Here is a 21,179-nt window from a genome sequence, read left to right as displayed (position 1 = left end):
CCAAAACAACAATTTCTTTTTTCACTTAAAGGCGTTTTCTGTGTAGTGAGAGCAGGGATAATGCTGTGCACGCAGCCTGCCATTAAACAGGCAGCAGGGCGGAAAGCTGGACAGCCTGGTGTCTTTCAAGGGTGGGTTTTTTGTTTCTCTGGTTATTCACCACACAGATTTAAAAGGTGGCAGCCGGGGGCTCCAGCAGTAAAATGTTAGGCAGCAAAGTGAAGACAGCGATTAGGCCAACGGCGAGCTCTGCTGGGTGCTGAGCAGCTCTGGCTCTGCAGATTTCCAGGTGATGGCTCCTGAAACGCCCAGGGGCCATTCAGCTCCGTTTTTCGATTCAGTTCCCTTTTTATTGCCTTTGACACTCATGAGAAGAGACAAGCTGGAGGCCGCTCGGCTGCCTTCCCTCTCCCTCCCAGCCCCAGAACATGAAGATGAATATATCAACCGAAGAGGAAGATGAGCAATATTTCCTCAGCTTTCAGTGGTTTAAAGATACCACAGCTTTTTTTTAATGCTGCTTCTTAATGGTTTTATCGCAATGTGTTGCAGTCGTCTGGCCTTGTGGCACAGTTAGTGATACGCTGTGCTGTACATGAGCAGGCCTGGAGGGCTGTGGTCACAGAAAGCACCTCCGAGTTTACTGAATCACTGAAAAGCTCACCAAAATCAGTTTTCTCTGTGCACTGCTTGTAACAAAGGGAAAAAGGAACATCCTGTACTGAGCGGGCAGAGAGAGGCATCTGACATGAGCTGTCATAGCCGGTTAGCATTCAGGAGCATGACCTAGAAATTCTGGGCTGTTTTAGAAACCGTAATACTCACCCAAAATGCGCAACAGAGGGTTTTGGCTGAAAGCATCTGAATTCGAGGGGGAATCTGCATGTTGTTGATGTGGGACTCGAATGTGTGCAGTCTCGGATGCGTGTTCACAGGGATGGTATCTGAGAAAAATCCAGCATATCGGGAATATTTCCACCTCACTTGGATTTCAAATATTTTGCTGCCTCAGTAAAAAGGAAAGAGACTGAGCAGGTAAAATTCATGGGGAAAAAAATCCATAAATCCTACTCCCTGTGTCAAATTTACCCCTCTAGGTGTATCTGTATATGTCAGATTTGTCTCCCCACATCAAATTTTGCTTTAAATAGTGCTAGGTTGGGAATATCAGCCACATTTCACTTAGTTATTACCACTTATTACTCACTTAGTTAGTGCCAAAGTTATTATCAACCCCTGAATGAGCATCACCACCTTGCCTTTTACATCATAAAGATCTACATGTCAAAGTAATTATTTTTTCTCATCTTGCATTACTCGAGGGAGTGGATTTTTCCTCTACTCCAGTTGCATATGATTATCTGTTAGCTATGCAAAGCTGATCAGCCACAGACAGGTCACCATTCTTGCTCAGAGGTCTGAAATGGCACATTTTGGACATGGCTGACAAGACCTACTGCTCTTGTGTTGTGCCAGCGCGTACAAATTTCATTAGCAAGTAATTCTCTGATTTGGTAATCAGAAACTGAAAAAAATACAGATAAAACACATGAGATACACCAAGTAGTTTTCATTCTATCATTCCTGAAAAGAAACTATGCTGGTGGATGTATTATTACTGTATAAGAAGCAGTGTGGCCAGCAGGTCTAGGGAAGTGATTGTGCCCCTGTACTCGGCTCTGGTGAGGCCGCACCTCGAGTACTGTGTTCAGTTTTGGGCCCCTCGCTACAGGAAGGACATGGACGTGCTCGAGCGAGTCCAGAGAAGGGCGACCAAGCTGGTGAGGGGTCTGGAGAACAAGTCTTACGAGGAGCGGCTGAGGGAGCTGGGCTTGTTCAGCCTGGGGAAGAGGAGGCTCAGGGGCGACCTCATCGCTCTCTACAGTTACCTGAAAGGAGGCTGTAGAGAGGTGGGGGTTGGTCTGTTCTCCCATGTGCCTGGTGACAGGACGAGGGGGAATGGGCGTAAGTTGCGACAGGGGAGTTTTAGGTTGGGTGTTAGGAAGTACTTCTTTACCGAAAGGGTTATTAAGCATTGGAACGGGCTGCCCAGGGAGGTGGTGGAGTCACCATCCCTGGAGGTCTTTAAAAGACGTTTAGATGTAGAGCTTAGCGATATGGTTTAGTGGAGTACTTAGTGTTAGGTCGGAGGTTGGACTCGATGATCTTGAGGTCTCTTCCAACCTAGAAATCTGTGATACTGTGATACTGTGATTACATACTCAAAAACATCTGAAATCAGGAATTAAGGGAAATTCCACTTTCTCCCCTCCACTTTTTCCTTCCTCTGTGACCTGTTGAAACAAGCCTTTCACCCGTTTTAAAAAGTAACTTACAGAACTACCAGATTTGCCACTTGGTCCTTATTTCAAAATCCTTATGTGCGTCTGTAGCGCTGTCGGCAATGATCCTAACATCTTTCGGGGGATTTCTCTGCTTTTTCCCTCTCCTCTCGCCCCCAGGCCCTGCCGTTTCATTCACCTTGCGGCCGGCTGCCCGCAGCGGGCTCCCCACGGCTCCTGCTGCGTTTCGGCTCCCTTTCCTCTGCCTGACAAACGCCGCCTTCTTCTTCCTCGGAGAGGAGGAAGGTGAAAGGGCGCTCCCTGACCCACCTCGAGCCCCACATTCCCTTGTGCACGATTTTTCCCCCCCGGCACGGCGGGGACGTGTCATCCCAACGCTTTCCGGCTCCTTGCCGTGGCTGCCGGCGCCCCACGCTCTGCAGAGGGGAGCATCCCGCTGTGCTGTAACCACGCGCGAGGCAGCGGGGTCCCATTTCCCACGCAGGTGTACCCAGACGGTGCGTACAAGGCACTTCTTGACAGAAGGAACCGATAATAACGGCCTATAGGGAGCAGCGGGAGCTGCAGGCTGCCCGTGTTTCGGAACGCCGGCGGGAACCGCCCCACAAATGACTCGCGAGTGGTTTTCACCGCAAAAAAACCCCAGGGGGGGCAGCGCAGAAACACGCACAAACGGGGGCTTCACTGATCTATGCATCGACACGCTGCCCGTGCGTACCGCTGTGCGGGTTCTATATCGTTACAAACAGTGTAATATTACAACAGGCAGCGCATACGGGCGCGGGGCCGGGCGGCGAGCACCCTCCTGTCAGGGCAGAGCCGCGGGGCGCTCCCCGCCGCCGGCCCCGCCCCCGGGGGCGCACAAGCCCCGCCCCCTGGCGGCGTGGCCCCGCCCCCGTGACGCGGCGCGGCGCCGCCATGAGGCTGAGCCGCGGGGCCGTGCTGGCGCGCGCCAAGGCCGCCGCGCTCGACGGGGTCCGGCGGCTGAACTGCTGGTGGGGGCGGGGGGGGGGATAGGATAGGGATGGGGACAGGGCTGGGGTGGGGGCGGGCAGGGGATGGGGTAGGGATAGGGGTGGGGACAGGACTGGGATGGGGACAGGCAGGGGGTGGGGGCGGGCAGGGGGTGGGGACAGGGCTGGGGACAGGCAGGGGATGGGGACAGGGCTGGGGTGGGGACAGGCAGGGGATGGGGACGGGCAGGGGATGGGGACGGGCAGGGGATGGGGACAGGGATGGGGTGGGGACAGGGATGGGGACAGGCAGGGGATGGGGACAGGCAGGGTTGGGGACAGGCGGGGATGTGGCTGGGAACAGGCCTGGGTCTGGGGGCAGGCCGGGCTGGTGGGTGACACGCAGCCCTCAGGGTCCCGGGCAGGCCCTGGTGGGGGCACGGGGCAGGCTCGGGGCTGTCCCCCGGGTGTGGGGACAGCAGGGACGTGGTGGGGACACAGCACGGGCCCGGGGCCGTCACCCAGGCGAGGGGACGGCGGGTGGGGGGCTGAGGCCGGGGCAGTGCGGTGACACCCTCTCCTCCCGTGACACCCCTCTCCTCCCGCAGGGGCAGCCACCTCACCGATGTAAGTACCCCGCTGCTGTCCTCCATGCTGCTGTCCTCCATCCTTCGGGGCTGGCACCCGCCCGCCCCAGCGAGCCCCGGCCTGTGCCCGGAGGGAGCCGGCACCGGGAGGGGAAGGGGGAGCCGAGTCCTCACCTGGCCGCTCGGGATTTTGGCTCGTAGGCACGTACCCTCCGTAGGAAAGGGCTGCCCCGGTAAGAGGGACGGATCCCTCCTGGAGCCAGCGTGGAGGTGCCGGCGCAGGAGAGCAGTGGGGCAGAGAGGGTGGAGGAGCTGCTGGCTCTGCGCTGGCTCTGGCAGCAAATCCCTCTGGCGGTGCTGAGCCTGGGTTGGACTGAAGCAAACCTGAATTCCTACTCCTGCTTTTATCTGGCTTGTGTGCAATTAAAATTGCTGTGTCGTTTTGTTTACTTCTTCTCCCTGGGAGTGCAGCTTACTGTTTCTCTCTCTTCCTGCCTAGATATCGATATGCCGGGATTTGCCCAACGTCGAGGTGATCTCGTTCAGGTGAATGCCAAATTGCCGGCCTTGGAGAGGGCGGAGGAGCTCACGTGTCTCGTGGGGCCACGTCCTGGCCTTTGGTTCCTTACTGCCTCTGAGACTGTGTCCCTGAGCTGCTGGGCTCTCCTTGCCCAATTCCTCAAGTGGCAGAGACGTGGAAATGCTGATCTTTCAGCTCACTCCTCTGCACCTTTCCCCTTGCTACTTGAGAAAACAGTCCCTGTTTCAAGAACGGTTAAAATGTCTCAGGAGTTTTGCTCCCTAAGTCATACTCCAGGGTTTAGATGGGATTTTCAGGGCTTCCGTGTGGGGCCAGTTTGCAGAAGGCTGGTTGAAATGCTTCTTGGATCTCACAAAGCTTCTCATTTCTCCCATCCTTCATCTGTCCACAGAACCTCTGCTGTCTTTGAATTTAAGTTTTTTGGCTTGGGAATCTTCAGTGGGTTCTCCTTGCCTGAGGAGCTGCTGGAGCAAAGGGTGTTGGTGAGACGGGGGGCTGGGGGAACCAAAAGCTGTTTGTCATCTTGAGCAGAGAGCAGTGCCCACTTTCTTAATTCTTTCCTCTGATTACCAAGATGAAACACCGTCTTTCTGTTCCTTGTGAAGCCACAGGCTCCTTAACACCGCCCTTGCTGTGCCGGCGTGAGGCTTCTCAGAGAAGCTGGTGCAGGAAAAGGGGCTGAAAAGCTGCCATGCTGCGGGGGCCCTGCTCCCCCCGAGGGATGTGGTGAGGGAGGGCTGGGCTCCCCGCTCGCTCATCCCCTGCTCTCTCTTCAGCGTGAACGGCATCTCGGACCTCGAGCCACTCAATCAGTGCCAGAACCTGAGCGAGCTCTACCTGAGGAAGAACAACATCGGAAGCCTGAACGAGCTCTTCTACCTCAAAAACCTGCCCCGGCTGAGGGTCCTGTGGCTGTCTGAAAATCCCTGCTGCGGGTCGGACCCCCACCGCTACAGGATGACGGTGCTGCGCAACCTCCCCAGCCTGCAGAAGCTCGATAATCAAGGTGGGTGTTGGCAGGTAAAAACGAACAGCCCCGAGCCCTGGGCCGGTGAGCTGGAAACCGGTGACATGCTGCTTCCTCGTGTGAGGTGTCCTTTGGCCCTTCCTTGGGGCGGCGTGCTGGCGATGCTCAGCCAGGCGGGATCTGTCGGAGGCTCTCTGAGAGCCATCGCTCCTGAGCTGTTTTCTCCCTCCTGTGCCCTGCAGTGCCAGAGTTAGCACTCGTGGGACTGAAAGAGGCTCATTACAGCTGAGACTGTACTACTAATTAGTGGTTTTCCAGAGCTCTCTCCTTTGCTCTGGCCAAACACGGATTCTGTAATTGGATCTGCGGTTACAGAAAAAGAGCTTTTCCACCTGCTAGCAGTAATTTGGTGGCTTTTGGAGCCTGCAAAGCATCTTTGCATCCCTCCCTGATACCTTTCTCCTTTTGAGAGGTTGCTGACAGCTGCCAGTGTTCTTCCGTGTGGGTTTTACTGCAGGAGGAGGATGAAAGCAAAAGGCTAGTACGAAGGAGAGCTGCTGGGTGAAGCCCCCGTCACGCAGCTCTACAGCAGCAGCACATTCCTGGTCACGAATGCCACCTTCCTGGGCTGCTGGAGCTCGTTGCAGCAGGCTCTAGGCTGCTGTTTTGGCTTTTGCAGCCGTGACAGAGGAAGAACTGTCCCAGGCCCTGGTTGATGGGGAGGAGATCACGGCCCCGCCGGTCAGGAGGAGCGTGGAGAACGGCTGCCCTGAGTCCACTGAGCCCAGTGCTGCTGAATCCACAACGGAGACCGAGAGGGAGCTGCTGAGCTTCAGTCTGGAGGAGACAAAGTGAGCTGCTGGGCTTCCCGGGCTGACCTCGTGGGTGGGGTGAAAGGGCCCCGCCAGCCGAGCCCGATTCTCTGCGGCCAGACCCGCAGCTGGCGCAGGTTCCTGTTGTTCCAGTTAGCGTGGTGGAGCCGTGCTGGGGTAATGGCGCTTGTGGCTCTGGTTCTCCATCTGCAAAACAGGCTCTTCTGTAGCTGGCTACTTCCTATCGGCCGCATGGATCCTCACTGACGTGTGAGCTCCTGTCCGTTCCTGCTTAGCTCCTCTGCAGCGTGCTTTGGCGCACGTCAGCCTGTGGCACGTGTCGTTGAAGCGCGGCGCGACGCGGTCAGTCCCAGCCAGCCTCAGGCATGAGGAGGGAGCAGCTTTCTCGTGGCGGCACGCCTGTTAACATCTTCTGACTGTGAGGCTCTTACTCCAGGGGGGAGTTTTGCTCGGGGTGTTGCGTTCTCCAGGCAGTGGCGGTGCGTTAATAGACGTGCTTTGAATCCTTCGGCTGGATACTTCTTGCATGGCTGCCCGTGATTGTAGGGGACTGGCCTGGCAGAGTAAGGTTTTGCCATCTGGTCCTGGTAACATTTGCTCTTCCTCCCTTTTTCTTCAGCAAAATTCGAGAGCAGCTTGGTATGAAGCCTGTTCCCAGGGATAAATTTTCCTCCTTTTCACCTCGAGAGACGGACTGCAGCCGAAAGAAGAGAGTGAGTATCTTTAAAGACCCAAGTGCTTTTCATCTTGAAGACGCCATGCAGTGGTTTTGGTCTCCATCAGATGTGGAGAAAGCCTGGTGGGGTTTGTACTGTCCGTCTGTCTGCACATAAGCACACGTGTCTTTACGCTGGGGCTGTGCTAAAAGCACGTACAAGTTGGGCAGCAACCGAAACGCAGCTGGGGGACAGGAGGCTGCTGAATCCAGTGCTTAGGTGGTTCCTCAGCCCTCTCAGTGGCGTAGCCCCAGATGAACCTCGTGGATCTTGGCTGCCCAGCTGGGAATTGCTGCGTGCTGGGCTCGGTGCCATCGCTTCAATTGGCATGGGAAGGCCAGAGCCAGATCTGGACCATGTTCTGCCTCGTTCCGCTAGTTGTCACCCGCAGTCTCTCGCTCATTCATGCTTTAAGCTTCCTTTGCAGTACCATGAGTACTGCAGGCCTTGGCCTTTTTCCTCTTTTTTTCCTCTTTTTCTGGGAAAGAAAACATTAAACAAGGGGACTTGGCCACAGATTGTGGCTGGGGATGTTCAGGTTGGACGTTAGGAAAAATATTTTCCCTAAAAGGTATGTAGGGAGGCTGTGGAATCTCCCTCTGGAGGTTTTCAAGACGTGGGTTGACAGAGCTCCTGTCAGCTCCTGTGTGGCGCTGGCAGCGGTCCTGCTTTCGTGGGAGGTTGGGCTGGGGACCTTCAAAGGTTCCCTCGAGCTGCTGCTGACGGGACTCTCTGCCTCAGAGCAGAGGGGGCATGTCCTTTCCCACTCTACACACGTTCACACTGGAGAGGGAGGGCGACTGCTCAGCTGAACGCGCTTTTCCTTACGGGAGCCAGCTTGGAGGGTGCCCAGGAAGCAAAGGCATGTGGGCAGCTGGTGCAGGACTGGGCGGACAAGTCTGTCCTGTGTTCCTGTTAGCCTCCTCCCAGGCAGCCTCTGCCCCTCTCGGCCTCAGGGGGGGTTGGTTTGTCCCTGTAGGTGGAGGTGCCTGTTGCAAACTGCTGGCAGCAGTGGTGGTGGAGTTCCTAGAAGGAGCTGCTCTTGGGAAATCAAGTACCCCATTCTCCGGGCTGGCGTTAACATGCTTGTATAAAGCAGTGTCTGTCTCGTCCCGACAGAACAACGTGCTGAATGCCATCCTGCTTCTCACGAAGGAACTGGACGCAGAGGGTCTGGAGATCGTCCAGCAGACCGTGGGGAGAAGGCTGCAGGCCTTTCGGAAGAAGGAGCTGCAGGAGGAGTGACGGTGCCTGTTGCAAAGCTCCCTGGAGCACTCTGAGCCGGGGAGCCTGCCCCAGCCCAGCAGCACCGCTCTGCCCACACATGCCTGGCTACAGCCAAAGCCTCAGCGCATCCCGCTGCGCTTCCCCTGCGGACGGGGTGATGCTGGCTGCAAGGAAACTGCCCCTTCAGCTCTCCTGACATTGCCCCTGGCTGTGCACGTTGCGCTGGCAGGATCCGGCTCTCGGGAGCTTTCCTCTTTGCATAGCAGGCACCATTAAATCACATCTCGTGTGGCTGGGGCCATTTTGTGGGAGCTGCAGGGGGATCAGCAAGCAAAAACCAGCAGGGCTGCAGACAGAGGTGCTGCTGTGCTCTGTGACTGAAGGCGTTGGCAAAGCCTGCCGGCAGCCAGGCAGATCGCTGCTTTTAGGTCGTTCCCTGTTGGACTAACACGCAGCCAGTCACGGCACCAGCTTTGTGTGTAGCAGGCTCTGAAGGCAGCTTCTGCCACAAAGATTTGTTTGAATCTGTTGGGAAGAAGCTGTCTAAAAGAATCATCAAGAACTGTCTGGTGCAGATGGTGAAGGTCAATGTCAAATTCTTAATTTATCTTAAACTCCTGACTTCTTCTGGCCCTTGTTAGCACACCCAGCATCTGACTCGGCAATGAGGTGGCCCAAAGAAAACCTTGGCGCAGCCTGGGTGAAACAGCAAATCCTGAATGCTCAGCTGTAGTTTCACCTCTGCATGCCCCTGCAGGCATTAGAGCAGCTTAAGGAAACTTAACCTCGGAGTAAGATGCCCCTGTGCATTTTGTGGTTTGGGAGAAAAGCCAGGCGTTATTATCTGATTGCACAGGTATCCAGGGCGGTGTTAAACTGAAAGATGAGTTTACTAAAATTTTACAGGGCTGTTTAAATACTGACTGAAACGTTGTGACATACCAAATAAAAGCTATTTTCCCTCTAGGATGCGAGTTGTGGCTGGGGCTCAGCAGCCATCGTGAGAACAACTGACTCTGGGCATTGCTCTGTTACGTCTGGGTCACAGCTCGCATTGTTAGCCGCGGGGCGGCTGTTGGCCCCTGCTCCCTCCCGCTCCACTGGACATGAAATGCTTCATGCCACCGCAGCGCTGCTCGAGACCAGAATAACTGCTGCACCTCCCTGCTGCCGAGCTGCTTTCCGAGGGCGCTTTGCTCTTTCAGCAGCTGCTTGCAGCAGCAAGTGCACAGTGACTGCAGGAAGCAAAAGAGACCGAGCAATGCTCGGCGCGTTTCGTGCGGAGGTGCAAAGCCGGCCGGGTCAGGACCCGAGCGGTGGGGACGTGGCCCTTGGTGGCCTCTTGTGTCTCTATTCCTGGTGTCAGCACAGGCCTCTGAGCGCCCCGCGCTGCGTCACGCTGGCGGGAGGGAGTGCTCCTCGGGGACGTCGACTGCCCCGTGCGCACAAGCACGGATACGTGGCCTTGGTGTGAGGGGGCACAGTTTGTCCTTCGGGTGAGGATTGCTGATGCTTTCAACTCCTCAGATGACCTAGTTCTTGCCTGCTGCGTTAAACCCGGCTGCGTTTAACCGGTCGGTGTGATTTATAATATACCAGACTTCCCTTGACAGCCAAGGCCCCAGAGACTTACCCGTCATCTCGTGTGCATCTTGCCCTTGCGCCGAGGTTAAGTCTTCTCCCAGGCTGCCTCGACAGCCTGCTCGGCGGCAGAAATCACGCCTGTCTGCGCTGGGGACCACGGGGCGCGCTGGTAGGCACCCCCTGGCCTGGTGCCCCCCGCTTTGCCAGGAGGAGAGCGGCCGGAGGGGGCATTGTGGTTTGCCAGGGGGGCTGGGTGGCTGATGGAGCTGATGGTTTGCCATGGCCTGGGGCTGCTCCAGCGCAGCTCCTCCTCTCCCAGCTCAGAGAAGCTGTGCTGCTAATCCCCGCCAGCGCCACTGTCCCCGTGCACAGCTCCCCGCCTACGTGCCGCGCTTGTCATACTTGGCTGGTGCCGCTGCTCCGGCCGCCAAGTGCCCCTGCTGCTCCCGAGCCCGCCGTCCTCCTGTCCCCCGGGGGACCTGGCCCCAGGAGGAGCGCTGCAGGCTCTGCCTGGGGTCCCCGGAGCAGGTGCCGCCCGGGAAAAGCCGCGCTGTTTCCTTCATCAGCAAGTTCTGCTGTTTCTCTGCACACTCAGCTCTGGCAGGGACAATGTGCTAATTATCGTCTTTGTCCAGAGCTTAAAATAAGTACCGTGGCCAGCTAGGGGAAAACACTGTTGCCCTTAAAATCAAAGGGGGCTCGCCACTGGGGACAACTCCACGGGAAAGAAAACAACTCTGTGTCCAAACCCCAAGACCGTGACACATCCCCGTGCTGGTGATGTCCCATCGGCCTGGCCCCAGGACGGACAAGTCCTGGGAAATTTGATGTCTGGCATCAGCCAAGCCCCAGTGCTGCGAGCTGGGGCCGTGGCGCTTGGCAGCCACCCTGAGAAACTGCGTGAAAGCCACGCGTGTCGCCCCGAGAAGTCAGCTTTGAACTTCCCTTGAAGGTGGGAACCAAACCAAGGGAGAAGCGATTTTCCTCCAGGGTTGCGAGGTCGCCCCGCAGAGGGATGTTGACTTTGCACCCGCTGGAGGGACCCGTGCATGGGAGAGACCGCCCAGGGTCCCGCTCTCCCAGGACCCCTGCTTGGGATGCACACACCAGGGAAACCTCCCGTCCTGGCGTTAATCCGGCTCTGGCACGTCGTCTGCAGCTCAGCTTTCTCACGCCCGCTCCCCAGCAACCAGCCTCAGCGCGGGACTGTCTCCCCACCCCGATGCCCACCCCACGGGGACGATCGGCCCCGGTCCTCCCCGCGGGGACGCGGTGCCCAGTGACCACGCCGGCGACGCAGCTTTGGCTCCAGCGGGTTTTATCTCTAAGACGCGAGCGACGCCGTGATGGCACGAGACGCGGCGGGGTCACGGAGCGGCGGTGAGATGACGGGCAACGGCCCCAGGGCCACGCGGTGGTGGTGGTCACAGCCAAGCGTCATGCAAGGTGGCTGGGGACAGGGGCTTGCCGGGACCTCTGTGCCGAAACGACTTGGGGGGATGGAGCCGGGGGCCTCACTGGGCAGAGGAAGCCCCCAGGGCCATCCCCTGCCCGCTCCGGCACAGCGGCACCTGCTCCTCTGCTCCCCTCCTGCGCCGAGCGCGCTCAGCTAAAAGCAGCACTTGGTTGGGGCGGTCAAGCCACAAAAGAAGGAATCAGGATAACCCCATCATTAAATAACAGGAATAAACTAGAAGAGGATGATTACGGGGCTGGGCTGCGCGGCTGGGCTCAGGGAAGCCTCCTTGCCCACGTCTGCGCAGGGCCCAGCCCTTGGACCAGTGATTTCAGGCAGGGTTTGGGGAGGAAGCGCTCGGGGACAGCCCCTAGAAGCCCTTCTCGATGCTGAGCGTGCGCCGGGTGACGTGCTCCATCTTCCCCGAGATGTACTCGGTCAGGCTGATCTGGTAGTTGGCCAGCATCTTCAGCATCAGCCGCAGGTTCAGCCACCACTGCTCCTGGGGCAGCCGGTGCCTACGAGGGGGGACACGGCTCTCCAGTGGCTCCCGGGGACGGTGGCCCTCACCACCAGCATCGGGAAGGTCCCCACGGACAGGGGACGGGGACTTACTCGAAATCCGTCACTTTCTTGAGCTCCGTCACGGGGCTGAAGGCCACCACCTTCTTCCTCAGTCCGATCACGCAGGCGGAGTCGGCCGAGTTAGCAAACACACGCCCTGGGGGGGACGCGGCCGGCCGCGGTCACCTCGCAGTGGGGACAGCGGCCGAGCTGCCCAGTGCCACCGGTGTCCCCCCGACCCTTGGCTCACCCTTGCGGTAGACCTCCTGCAGCTTCTCCGACATCCACAGCACAGCCTTCACCCCCAGCTTGGTCCCATAGTTGCGGTCAAAGGGGGTCGGGGCCCCGCCCTGGGTGCAAAGAAACGCTGATGTCAAGCCCCCGTGGCACGTGGCACGGTGCTGGTGGCCCTCCTGTCCCCGTAGTACCTGCTGGAGGTGACCCAGGACGTTGATCCTGCAGTCGAAGATCCCTTTGCCCTCGGAGGAGTAGAGGTTGTAGAGGAACTCGGTGGTGTAGTGCTCGTGACACTTCTCGTTGCTGGGGGAGCAGAGGGAAGGGGTGTGGGGGGGGCCGCTCCTTCACTTGGCGTCCCCAGGGTGTCCCTGTGCCCCGGGGGACCCCCCGACCTACCGCAGCACCAGCCCTCTCTGGATGTCCGTCTTCATTTTGTCAGTCAAGTGCTCCACGTTGGCCTGCGAGACAAACCACCGGCACGTCCCGGGCCTCCTGCGTCCACCCCATGTCCCCCTGATCCCACCAGACCTCCTCCGGAGCCCGCCCCGTCCTCGTTTTCCTTCCTTTTTTTCACCCCAACGATGCCATCAGGAGCCCGGGGGCTGCTCACCTTCAGGTCGTGGATGGTGAAGGGGTCTTCGTACACGTAGGCGGCGTCGGCGCCCACCGCGATGCCGGTGACGGTGGACAGGTACCCGCAGTAGCCTCCCATGGTCTCCACAATGAAGACGCGGCGCTTGGTGCCCGACGCCGACTGCTTGATGCGGTCACAGCTCTGCGCCGGGACAAAGTCGGGGACGGGGTCACACGGGCAAAGCCCGCTGGGGACAAGCGGGGGACCCCTCGCCGCTGCCCCTCACCTCCATGGCTGCGTTGACGGCCGTGTCCGAGCCCAGGCTGAAGTCGGTGCCGGGCACGTTGTTGCTGATGGTGGCGGGGATGACGCACATGATGATGCACAGCTCCTCGTACTGCCCGCGGGCTTCCACCAGCTGCAGCACCCCCTCGTACGCCTGCCACGGGTACAGCTGTCAGCAGGGTCCCAAACCGCCCCGTTGACCGGGGCTGGTCCCATCCCTCCTCCGTGTCCCCACGCAGAGGCGCGGGAGATGCCACCTCCCTCCGGTGACACCGCGGGGCACTTTCAAAGCCCTGCCCTCCCCAGCCCGTGGCAAAGGCTCTCCCCGCACCTCGAACCCCCCGATGACCAGCAGAGCCTGGATGTTGAATTTCCGCACGTTCTCCACGATCTTTTCCATGCAGGTCTTGGGCAGAGTGCTGCGGAGGGGAAGGATGGCGGGGTGAGGACCACGAGGTCCTCGAGAGGCCGGGTGACAGCAGTGTCCCCCCGCGCAGACCACTTACCGCTTGGTGCCCAGCATGGACCCGCCGCGTCCCAGCCAGCCCGCCACGTCGTGCCAGCCCACCTCGCGGATCTGCAAGAAGCAGCGCCCGTTTTTGGGGCTGGGGACAGCCCGGCCACCCCTCTCACAAGCCCTTTGGGGCTTTCGGAGCCAGCGCACTGACCTGTCCCTTGGCCAAGCCCTCGAAGCCGTCATTCACCGCGTAGACGGTGTGGCCCTGGCAGATGCTGATGCGCACAGCCGACCGGACGGCCGCGTTCATGCCGGCGGCGGGGGCACCCACGTTCAGGATGGCCAAGCTGAAGGGGCTCTGTGGGGACGGCGGTGGCACAATGGGGACGGCGGCTTGGCCACCGCACGTGCCTGTCCCCCTCAAAACCGGAGGTGACGATGGAGGGGACGTCCCGCCACTCTGCCTTACCTTCTCCTGCGCTGGCTTCTGGTGTGCCAACATCTTGTAGATGTTCCAGTTGTTTTCAAAGCTCCTGCAAGGACAACGGTGGCTCGTGTGGAGAACCCACATCCCAGCGGGACCCTCTGGGGACACCTCCCAGTCCCCTGTGGTGGCCACCACCCCGCTCCTCACCTCCCGCGGAGCTGGATCGCCTCCTCAAACCTCTTCTCATCCATGGCCTTCTGCACGTCCTTCGTCTTGGGGGAGAGATGAGCGCTGTGACGCCCGTGCCTGGGGTGATGGGAGCAGGACGACCCCAACGCCCACCCCAACCTTCCAGGGCTGGGAGCCAAAGCCGGTGCCACCACTGGCTCCACACCCCCGGGGACCCCCGGTGCCACCGTGTACTCACCACCTGGACGCACTCCATCAGGGGCAGCCGCACCGACTGGTTCCCCGACAGGCTCACCACGCAGGCGGGGGTGTCCGGGGTGGCCTCCAGCAGCGCCATCACCGCCTCCATCCCCATCTTGCTGCTCTGAAAAGGGTTTTGGGGCGGGGGGGGGACACCCATTGGGGCGTCACTCCGGGGCCACCTTCGCCGATGCCTGCACCTCGCTATGGGTGCGTGTGCTTGGAAATCAAGCGGCGGGGCTTGCTTGATTGTTTCCGATTTATGGCCGGGAAGCCACTGAATTATTTAAAAGCGGTGATTTCGCAGCAAATTAAGGGAAATGGGGCGATCACTCTGCCCGGCTGCGCCTGGGGGGACTGTGTCAGCTTGATCCAAGCTGGCACATCCTTATCATCAGGCAGCGTTCCCCTAGGTCCCCCTTCTGCCGTGCTCCCAGCCCTTTTCTGAGCTCCTGACCCCCACCCGCGGCAGCCCCCCCTGCCCAGGACCCACCAGCACGCGGTCGAAGGCTGAGGGCGTCCCGCCGCGCTGCACGTGGCCCAGGACGGTGACCCGCGTGTCGAAGCCCAGGCGTTGCACCACCAGCTGTGGAGTAGAGAGGCTGTCAGGCCGGGCAGGATCCGGCCACAGCCGGGGGAGCAGGTGCTGATGGAGCGGGGCCTTACGTCCTTCACGTAGTTGGAGGAGATGGGCTTGCCATTGCGGTCGATGGCGCCCTCCGCGATGATGATGATGTTGAGCCGCGACCCTCGGCTGCGCGTCTGGCATGGCATGGGGCGGGGGAAGGAAAACACACGTTGGCAAAATTAGCGTTATCTGGGTCCGTCCCTGCCCCGAGCACCCTTCCCGTGGTCCCCAGTGGGGGTCGCAGGGGACGGGTCCCCTCTCACCTCCCCGAGCCTCTCGCACATCATGTCCTCCCAGCCGTCCTCCGGAGGGGATTCGGGGATGAAGAGCCAGTCGGCCCCCGAGGCCAGCCCGGACACCAGCGCCAGGTACCTGCAGGGAGCGGCATTGGCACCCGCATGTCCCCAGGGTCCCAAAACGCAGCAGTGGCAGAGCTGCCCCCCGCGGTGGTCCTCACCCGCAGTGCCGGCCCATCACCTCCAGCACGAACGTCCGCTGGTGGCTGCAAGGAGAGCGAAGGGAGGAAGAGGAGGAGGAGGGAGGCTGGGCGTGCACCCACGGGTGCCGGCAGCCGGGGACGAGGGGCAGCCCGTCGCGCTCACCTCTGCGCCGTGGTGGTGATGGCGTCGATCACCTCCATGATGCGGTGCAGCGCCGAGTCGGTGCCGATGGTCATGTCGGTGCCGCAGAAGTCGTTGTCGATGGAGCCCACCAGCCCCACGATGTTCAGCCGCCCGTTCGCCTTCGCCACCTCCTCGCTGATCTGCCCTGCTCCCCGATCCCCACAGCGCCGGGCTTTGAGCTCCGCAGCCCTTCCGACCTCCCGTCCCCGCGGGACCCCCCCTCGCCCCCCGGCGCCACGCACCGTCCCGCAGCAGCTCGTCCAGCAGCCCGCCCCACTCGGCGCGGAAGATGTCGGCGCCCGTCAGGCTGCCGTCGCCGCCGATGACGCACAGGTTGGTGATGCCGTGCTCCACCAGGTTGCGGGCGGCCCGCAGGCGGCCCTCCCGGGTGGTGAAGGCCTTGCAGCGGGCGCTGCCGATGACCGTGCCGCCCTGCCGGGGATGGGGAGGGGGGGACACACGGGACACGGGAGGGGGGACAGCGGGGCGGGGTGACGGCCCCCGGCTCCTCTCGCGGGTTAGGGTTAGGGTTAGGGGCGCCGGGCGAGGCTTACCAGCTGGATGATGTTGGAGACGCTGAGCCAGGTGGCTTGCTTGATGTTGTCACCTCCCTCCACCAGCCCCTCGTAGCCCTGCGGGGACGCGGAGGTGAGGTCCCCGAGCGCAGAACAAACAGGTAAATGAATGAAAACGGGGCCACGCGGCTTTTGGGGGAGCCGGGGGCACGCTCCGGGGCGTGGGCAAACCTCGTAGATGAGGAAGACCTTGGCTCCCACGTAGATGCCCATGCGGGTGACGGCGCGGACGGCGGCGTTCATGCCTGCCGAGCGGAGACGTGACAGCGAGCGGCACTGGGGGGGGCTCCACAAGGGGGACCCCCACCAGTGATGCGTGGCAGGGGGGCTCCACAGGGGGCCCTCCTCCAGCCGGGAGGGGACCCCCGACAGTTCCATCCTGCTGGGGCATGGCTGTCCCCATGTGTCCCGTGTCCCTCATGTCCCCATATCCCATGTCCCCCATGTCCCGTATCCCACGTGTCCTGCGTGTCCCGTATCCCATGTGTCCCATGTCCCATGTCCCCATATCCCTTGTCCCCTGTGTTCCATGTCCCCCTATCTCGTGTCCCCCATGTCCCATGTCCCCATATCCCGTGTCTCCCATGTCCCAAGTCCCCATATCCCTTGACCCCCCGTGTTCCATGTCCCCACATCCCGTGTCCCCCATGTCCCCATATCTTGTGTCCCCCGTGTCCCCCGTGTCCCCACATCCCACGTCCCCATGTCCCATGTCCCCACATCCCGTGTCTCCCTTGTCCCCACATCCCGTGTCCCATGTCCCCATATCCCACGTCCCCGCGTCCCGTGTCCCCGTGGCGCGTCCCAGAGGCCCCCGCGGCACCGAGGACTCTGGACCCGCCGCATCCCCGCGGCCCACGGGGGGGCTCGGCCGCGGCCCCCCGGCCCCCCGCGGGCCCCACCTTGCGCGTCGCCGCCGCTGGTGAGCACGGCGATGGCCATGCCGGCCCCCGCCATCCGCAGCCGCTCCAGCTCCGCCGCCGCCATCGCTGCGCTCCCCGGCACCGGCGCCGCCGCCGCCCCGCCCCCGCGTGGCCCCGCCCCCGGCCGGGGCACGCCCGCGGGTGGCCGCGCCCCCTCCTGGCGCCGTGCCGGGCCGGGCCGGGCCGGGCCGGGCTGAGCCGAGCCGGGTTAAGGCCATCGGGGGCCCGACGGGCCGGACCGAGCCGGGTTGAGCCGTACCGAGCCGTACCGAGCCGTACCGAGCCGTACCGCGTCGTACCGAGCTGTGCCGAGCCGTGCCAAGCCGTGCCGAGCTGTACCGAGCCGTACCGAGCCGTGCCGAGCCGTACCGAGCCGTACTGAGCCTTACCGAGCCGTACCGAGCCGTACCATGTCGTACCGAGCCATGCTGAGCCGTGCCGAGCCGTACCGAGCCGTACCGAGCCGTACCGAGCCGTACCGCGTCGTACCGAGCTGTGCCGAGCCGTGCCAAGCCGTGCCGAGCTGTACCGAGCCGTACTGAGCCGTACCGAGCCGTACCGAGCCGTACCATGTCGTACCGAGCCATGCTGAGCCGTGCCGAGCCGTACCGAGCCGTACCATGTCGTACTGAGCCGTGCTGAGCCGCACCGTGCTGTACCAAGCCATACCGTGCCAGCACCGGCCCGCCGTGCAGTTCCCATGCCCGTACCGGGCCGCTCTGCAGCTGTTACAAGAAGCACCCGTGCCACCAGCCCGGTTCCCCCCAGTCCCTCCCAGTCCCTCCAACGCCCCCGACCCCCCCCGGGCCCCCCGTCGCGCCCGGCAGGGAAGGGGTGCGGCTGTCCCGGGCTAAGGAAATGGGAGCGCCTTGGCCGGACTCCCACCATCGTCCTCCTCCTCCTCCAGCCACACCTCCCTGGCCCCGCTAAATTCCCCCGCCGCCGCCGTCCCCGCTCATCCCGTCCCGTCCAGTCCCGCCATGCTGCGGCTGCGGCTGCTGCTGCTGCTCTGCGGGGCCCTGGGCTGCGGGGCGCAGGGCGCGGGTAAGGCCGCACGGGGCCACGCGGGCCACCGCCGGGCTGGCGGGCGAGCGTCGGGCTTGGCGTCACCCAGCCACCGCTGGCCGCGGTGACACCGACGTCTCCCGGCAGCCCCGCTCGCCTTCACCATGCTGCAGTGGACGCGGGTGTCCAAGGGCATCTCCGTCTTCTGGGGCAACGCCACGCTGGGCGGGCGGCTCAGCCACCTCCTGGAGGGCCGCAACGTCACCCAGGTGCTGCCGCTGGAGCCCCCGGCCGCCTGGGAGCGGCGGCGGGACGCGGTGGGCAACTACCTGACCTCCTTCAGCGAGCTGGTGTGGTTCTTCAGCAAGGAGAGGCCCATCAACTGTGAGCGGCACGGCGGCGGGGCGAGGGGGTGCTGGGGGCCCACAAACGGGGCTGTGCAAACTTGGTGCATGGAGGGCAGCTCGGTGCTGGGGGCGGAGAGGGCGGTTATGATCCCCTGCCCGTCCTCATGGCCTCCCTTCCCATGCTCACGGCCCCCCCTGCCTCCCGCAGACACGCAGAGCCTGTGCTGCCGCCTGGGCTGCTACCTCTTCCCCAACGGCACAGCCCGCAGCTTCTACGAGGTCTCCCTCAACGGGACGGCCTTCCTCACCTTCCACGTCCCCACCGCCACCTGGGAGCGCCGCTGGCCCGGCAGGGACGCGGTGGCCTCCTTCGCCCAGCAGGAGCTGACGAAGTACCCGCAGACCACCCACGACCTGCAGCATTTCCTCAACACCACCTGCGTGGACATCCTGCGGGCTCAGAGCACCGAGACAGGTCCGTGCCGGGGATGACAGGGGGTGGCCGGGGATTGTCCCCCTGCTCCCAGTGCTTGTCCCTTGAGAGCAGGGGGTCGGGGTGGCCTGCCGTTGTCACCTCCTCTCACCTCTTGCAGGAAAGCAGAGCAGCCGGTCGCGCGCCCCGCTGGTGCTGGGTCTGACCCTGGGGGTCTTGGCGGTGGTGGGCATGGCCGGAGGCATCTTCTTGTGCACAGGTGGCAGCTGCTAGCAGAGGCCACGGCCGTCCCACGTCACCCCACGGAGGCAGGGGACCGACCCAGCGTCACCCCACAGAGGCAGGGGACGGATCCTGTGCGCTGCAAGCCCCTCGCTGGCGGGTCCCCCAGCTGGGATGTCCCTTCCCTGCCCCGCGGACAGTCCCCATGCTGTGTGCCGAGGCTTAATGCAACACCACGCTTGGCCGGGATGGAAAAAACAGGGAAGGGGAGTGGTGAAAAATCAGAGAAGAAAGCCAAGAAAGCGTTAAAAGGCTGGCACTCAAACCATCACTGTCCCCATTCTGGTGGGGGGGGGGAACGGGGGAGGAAAGGTGGCACACCTGGGCGAGGACCCGCCGGTGGCCATCCACCTCCACGCACGACAGCCCTGCTTCGGTTTTGGTGCAATAAAACCCCTCCTGCCCACCGCCTCGTGCTGCCTTCCCTTGCTTTGGGGCTGGACGGCGCGCCCCGAGCTTGCTCGGCCTCGGGGGAGGCTTGCGGGGCTCGCGCCACCTGAACTCGTCGTGACCCCCGCGCCGCTTTGTTTTCACTGCAGCAGGGACTTTTCCCCGGGGCCAGCCGGCTCAATTTGTTTTTATTTCCCTTATCTCCCTCTGGCACACCAAGGGGGACTGGAGGTGAGCAGGCAGTTTTCCTGGGAAGACTGAAGCATTCACCGCTGTCACCTACAGACGCTGGCTGCCCAGCGGTCGAGGGAAGAAATGGGGAGCGGGGACAAAAGGGGCTTTGGGGGGGATAAAGAAAAGAAGGATTGCTGGTGAAGCACGTCCTCGCGTGAAAGCACAGCTGCAAACCCAAAACTCCTCGTGGGAGCAAGGGGTCGGGCAGGGGAAGGGGGAGATGGAAAAAGAAACGGGAACAGGATGGGGAGATGACACGGTGGTGTCCACAGCGAGAGCTGAAGAAGGAGGTCTCCAAAAACCTCATCTGATCCGCTGGAGCTGCCAGGTGGCCCTGGCCGCCCTCCACCCCGAGCGGCGTGCTCGGCCGCCCCGCTGCTCCCCACCCTTTGGGGGACTCCTCAGCCGGAGCGCGAGAGGCCTGAGCATCCAAAGCGCTGACACCACAGCAGGCGAGCGTCAGCGCTCGGAGGAGAACGGCCTCCAGCGGGGCGCGATGGCCGTGTCCGTATCCCTGCGGGCTGCGCTTTGGCACACAGGGCATCGCCGTACCCACACCGCGGCACAGCGGGTTGGGCACCGCGGCGCCTCAAGCTGCACGTTTCTCCCAAGGGGTTGCGCGGCTCCTGCCAGGTCCTTGGCCAGGGGGCACCCGGGAAGGGCCTGGATCTGGGGCCGGGGGTTGAAGGACAGGGCTTGTTTTGCTTCTGAAACGCGTCAGCTTTGGGACAGCTGGGGAAGTCTCCACTTGAAGCAGCTCTGGGGAAGCTTTCTCTCATCTGCTGGCCCCCTGCGCGCTGGGCACGGCCGGGCGCTCCAGAAAGCGGCTACGCTGCCAGCACAGAGAAAGCGAGCCGTGGCTGCTGCTGCTGCCACCCTGCTGTGTCCCCAGGAGGGCTCCTGGCCGTCCCCGGGCACCCAAAGCCACCACCCCTCCGTCCCAGAGCCACCTCCCCGGCAGTGACCAGCACCCGCGCCCAATGCGTGACACAGAGCGGAGGGAAAGGTTATCGCAGCAGCATCCGCGCCCCTCCCAGCCCCAAAATTCCTCTTTCCACCCCCAAACTGCCTCATCATGGGGTCACTGCTGCTTGCCCCTGCACCAGCACGCTGGGGATGTGTGGCATGCTGGGTCACACGCGGGGAAGGGCTGGCCGCAGCCAGCTCCCGGACACTGCTTAAATATTTACCATCGCTCTGGGAGCTGGTAGCTGCATCCAGGGCCCGTCCTTTCTAAAATCTGGCCGTGCTCCCCCCCCCCGGGATGGGTGCCAGCGCTTAGCCGCGCGCATCCGAGGGGCGAGTGCGGTTTGCTCCTTGTTTTATTTTCCCCGCAGCCCTCTGGAGGCTTTCCCCAGCCCCCTGTGCAGCATCGCCCTGAAAGCAAACACTAAAGGCAAACATGGGCAGCCTCCCCCCTCCCCACAAAATTTCTCTTTCCGTGTGCCACGTAGTTTCCATCACTCAGGCTGCTATCGCTGCTCGGGTTGAGATAAGGCGCCCAGCCTCGAGCTCCGCATGGTGTTGCAGGGAATAAGGCGATGCCCACGGGGTAGGGGCAGGTTTCCCCTTCGCCTCCACGCTTACCCCACGGGCGCA

The 21,179-nt window shown here is 61.9% G+C and overlaps 3 protein-coding genes across 3 annotated transcripts; 2 read left to right on the top strand and 1 right to left on the bottom strand.

The window, feature by feature from the left end:
• Positions 1-3,177: 3,177 nt before the first annotated feature.
• Positions 3,178-9,093, top strand: LOC310904202 (cilia- and flagella-associated protein 410-like). Its single transcript, XM_083848582.1, has 7 exons — positions 3,178-3,298; positions 3,865-3,883; positions 4,343-4,389; positions 5,161-5,390; positions 6,031-6,202; positions 6,804-6,897; positions 8,020-9,093. The coding sequence occupies exons 1-7, from the start codon at positions 3,222-3,224 to the stop codon at positions 8,143-8,145; spliced, it is 765 nt and encodes a 254-aa protein (XP_083704708.1). The 5' UTR covers positions 3,178-3,221; the 3' UTR covers positions 8,146-9,093.
• Positions 9,094-11,012: 1,919 nt separating this feature from the next.
• On the bottom strand, positions 11,013-17,026 carry PFKL (phosphofructokinase, liver type). The gene is made up of 22 exons (XM_083848578.1): positions 16,869-17,026; positions 16,138-16,211; positions 15,946-16,023; positions 15,634-15,823; positions 15,371-15,536; positions 15,226-15,270; positions 15,032-15,140; positions 14,807-14,902; positions 14,634-14,726; positions 14,139-14,264; positions 13,919-13,983; positions 13,754-13,817; positions 13,496-13,642; positions 13,334-13,404; positions 13,159-13,246; positions 12,829-12,981; positions 12,579-12,743; positions 12,365-12,426; positions 12,160-12,271; positions 11,982-12,081; positions 11,783-11,888; positions 11,013-11,685 (listed from the first exon to the last, which is right to left on the bottom strand). The coding sequence occupies exons 1-22, from the start codon at positions 16,951-16,953 to the stop codon at positions 11,538-11,540; spliced, it is 2,343 nt and encodes a 780-aa protein (XP_083704704.1). The 5' UTR covers positions 16,954-17,026; the 3' UTR covers positions 11,013-11,537.
• A 697-nt stretch (positions 17,027-17,723) lies between these two features.
• PROCR (protein C receptor) lies at positions 17,724-19,364 on the top strand. Its single transcript, XM_083848585.1, has 4 exons — positions 17,724-17,933; positions 18,042-18,278; positions 18,450-18,716; positions 18,835-19,364. Exons 1-4 carry the CDS (start codon positions 17,870-17,872, stop codon positions 18,945-18,947), a joined length of 681 nt encoding a protein of 226 aa, XP_083704711.1. The 5' UTR covers positions 17,724-17,869; the 3' UTR covers positions 18,948-19,364.
• Positions 19,365-21,179: the final 1,815 nt, after the last annotated feature.

The sequence above is a fragment of the Anser anser genome, assembly GCF_964211835.1.
Source record: "Anser anser genome assembly, chromosome: 9".
NCBI lineage: Eukaryota > Metazoa > Chordata > Aves > Anseriformes > Anatidae > Anser > Anser anser.
This window is presented reverse-complemented; position numbering and strand designations above follow the sequence as displayed.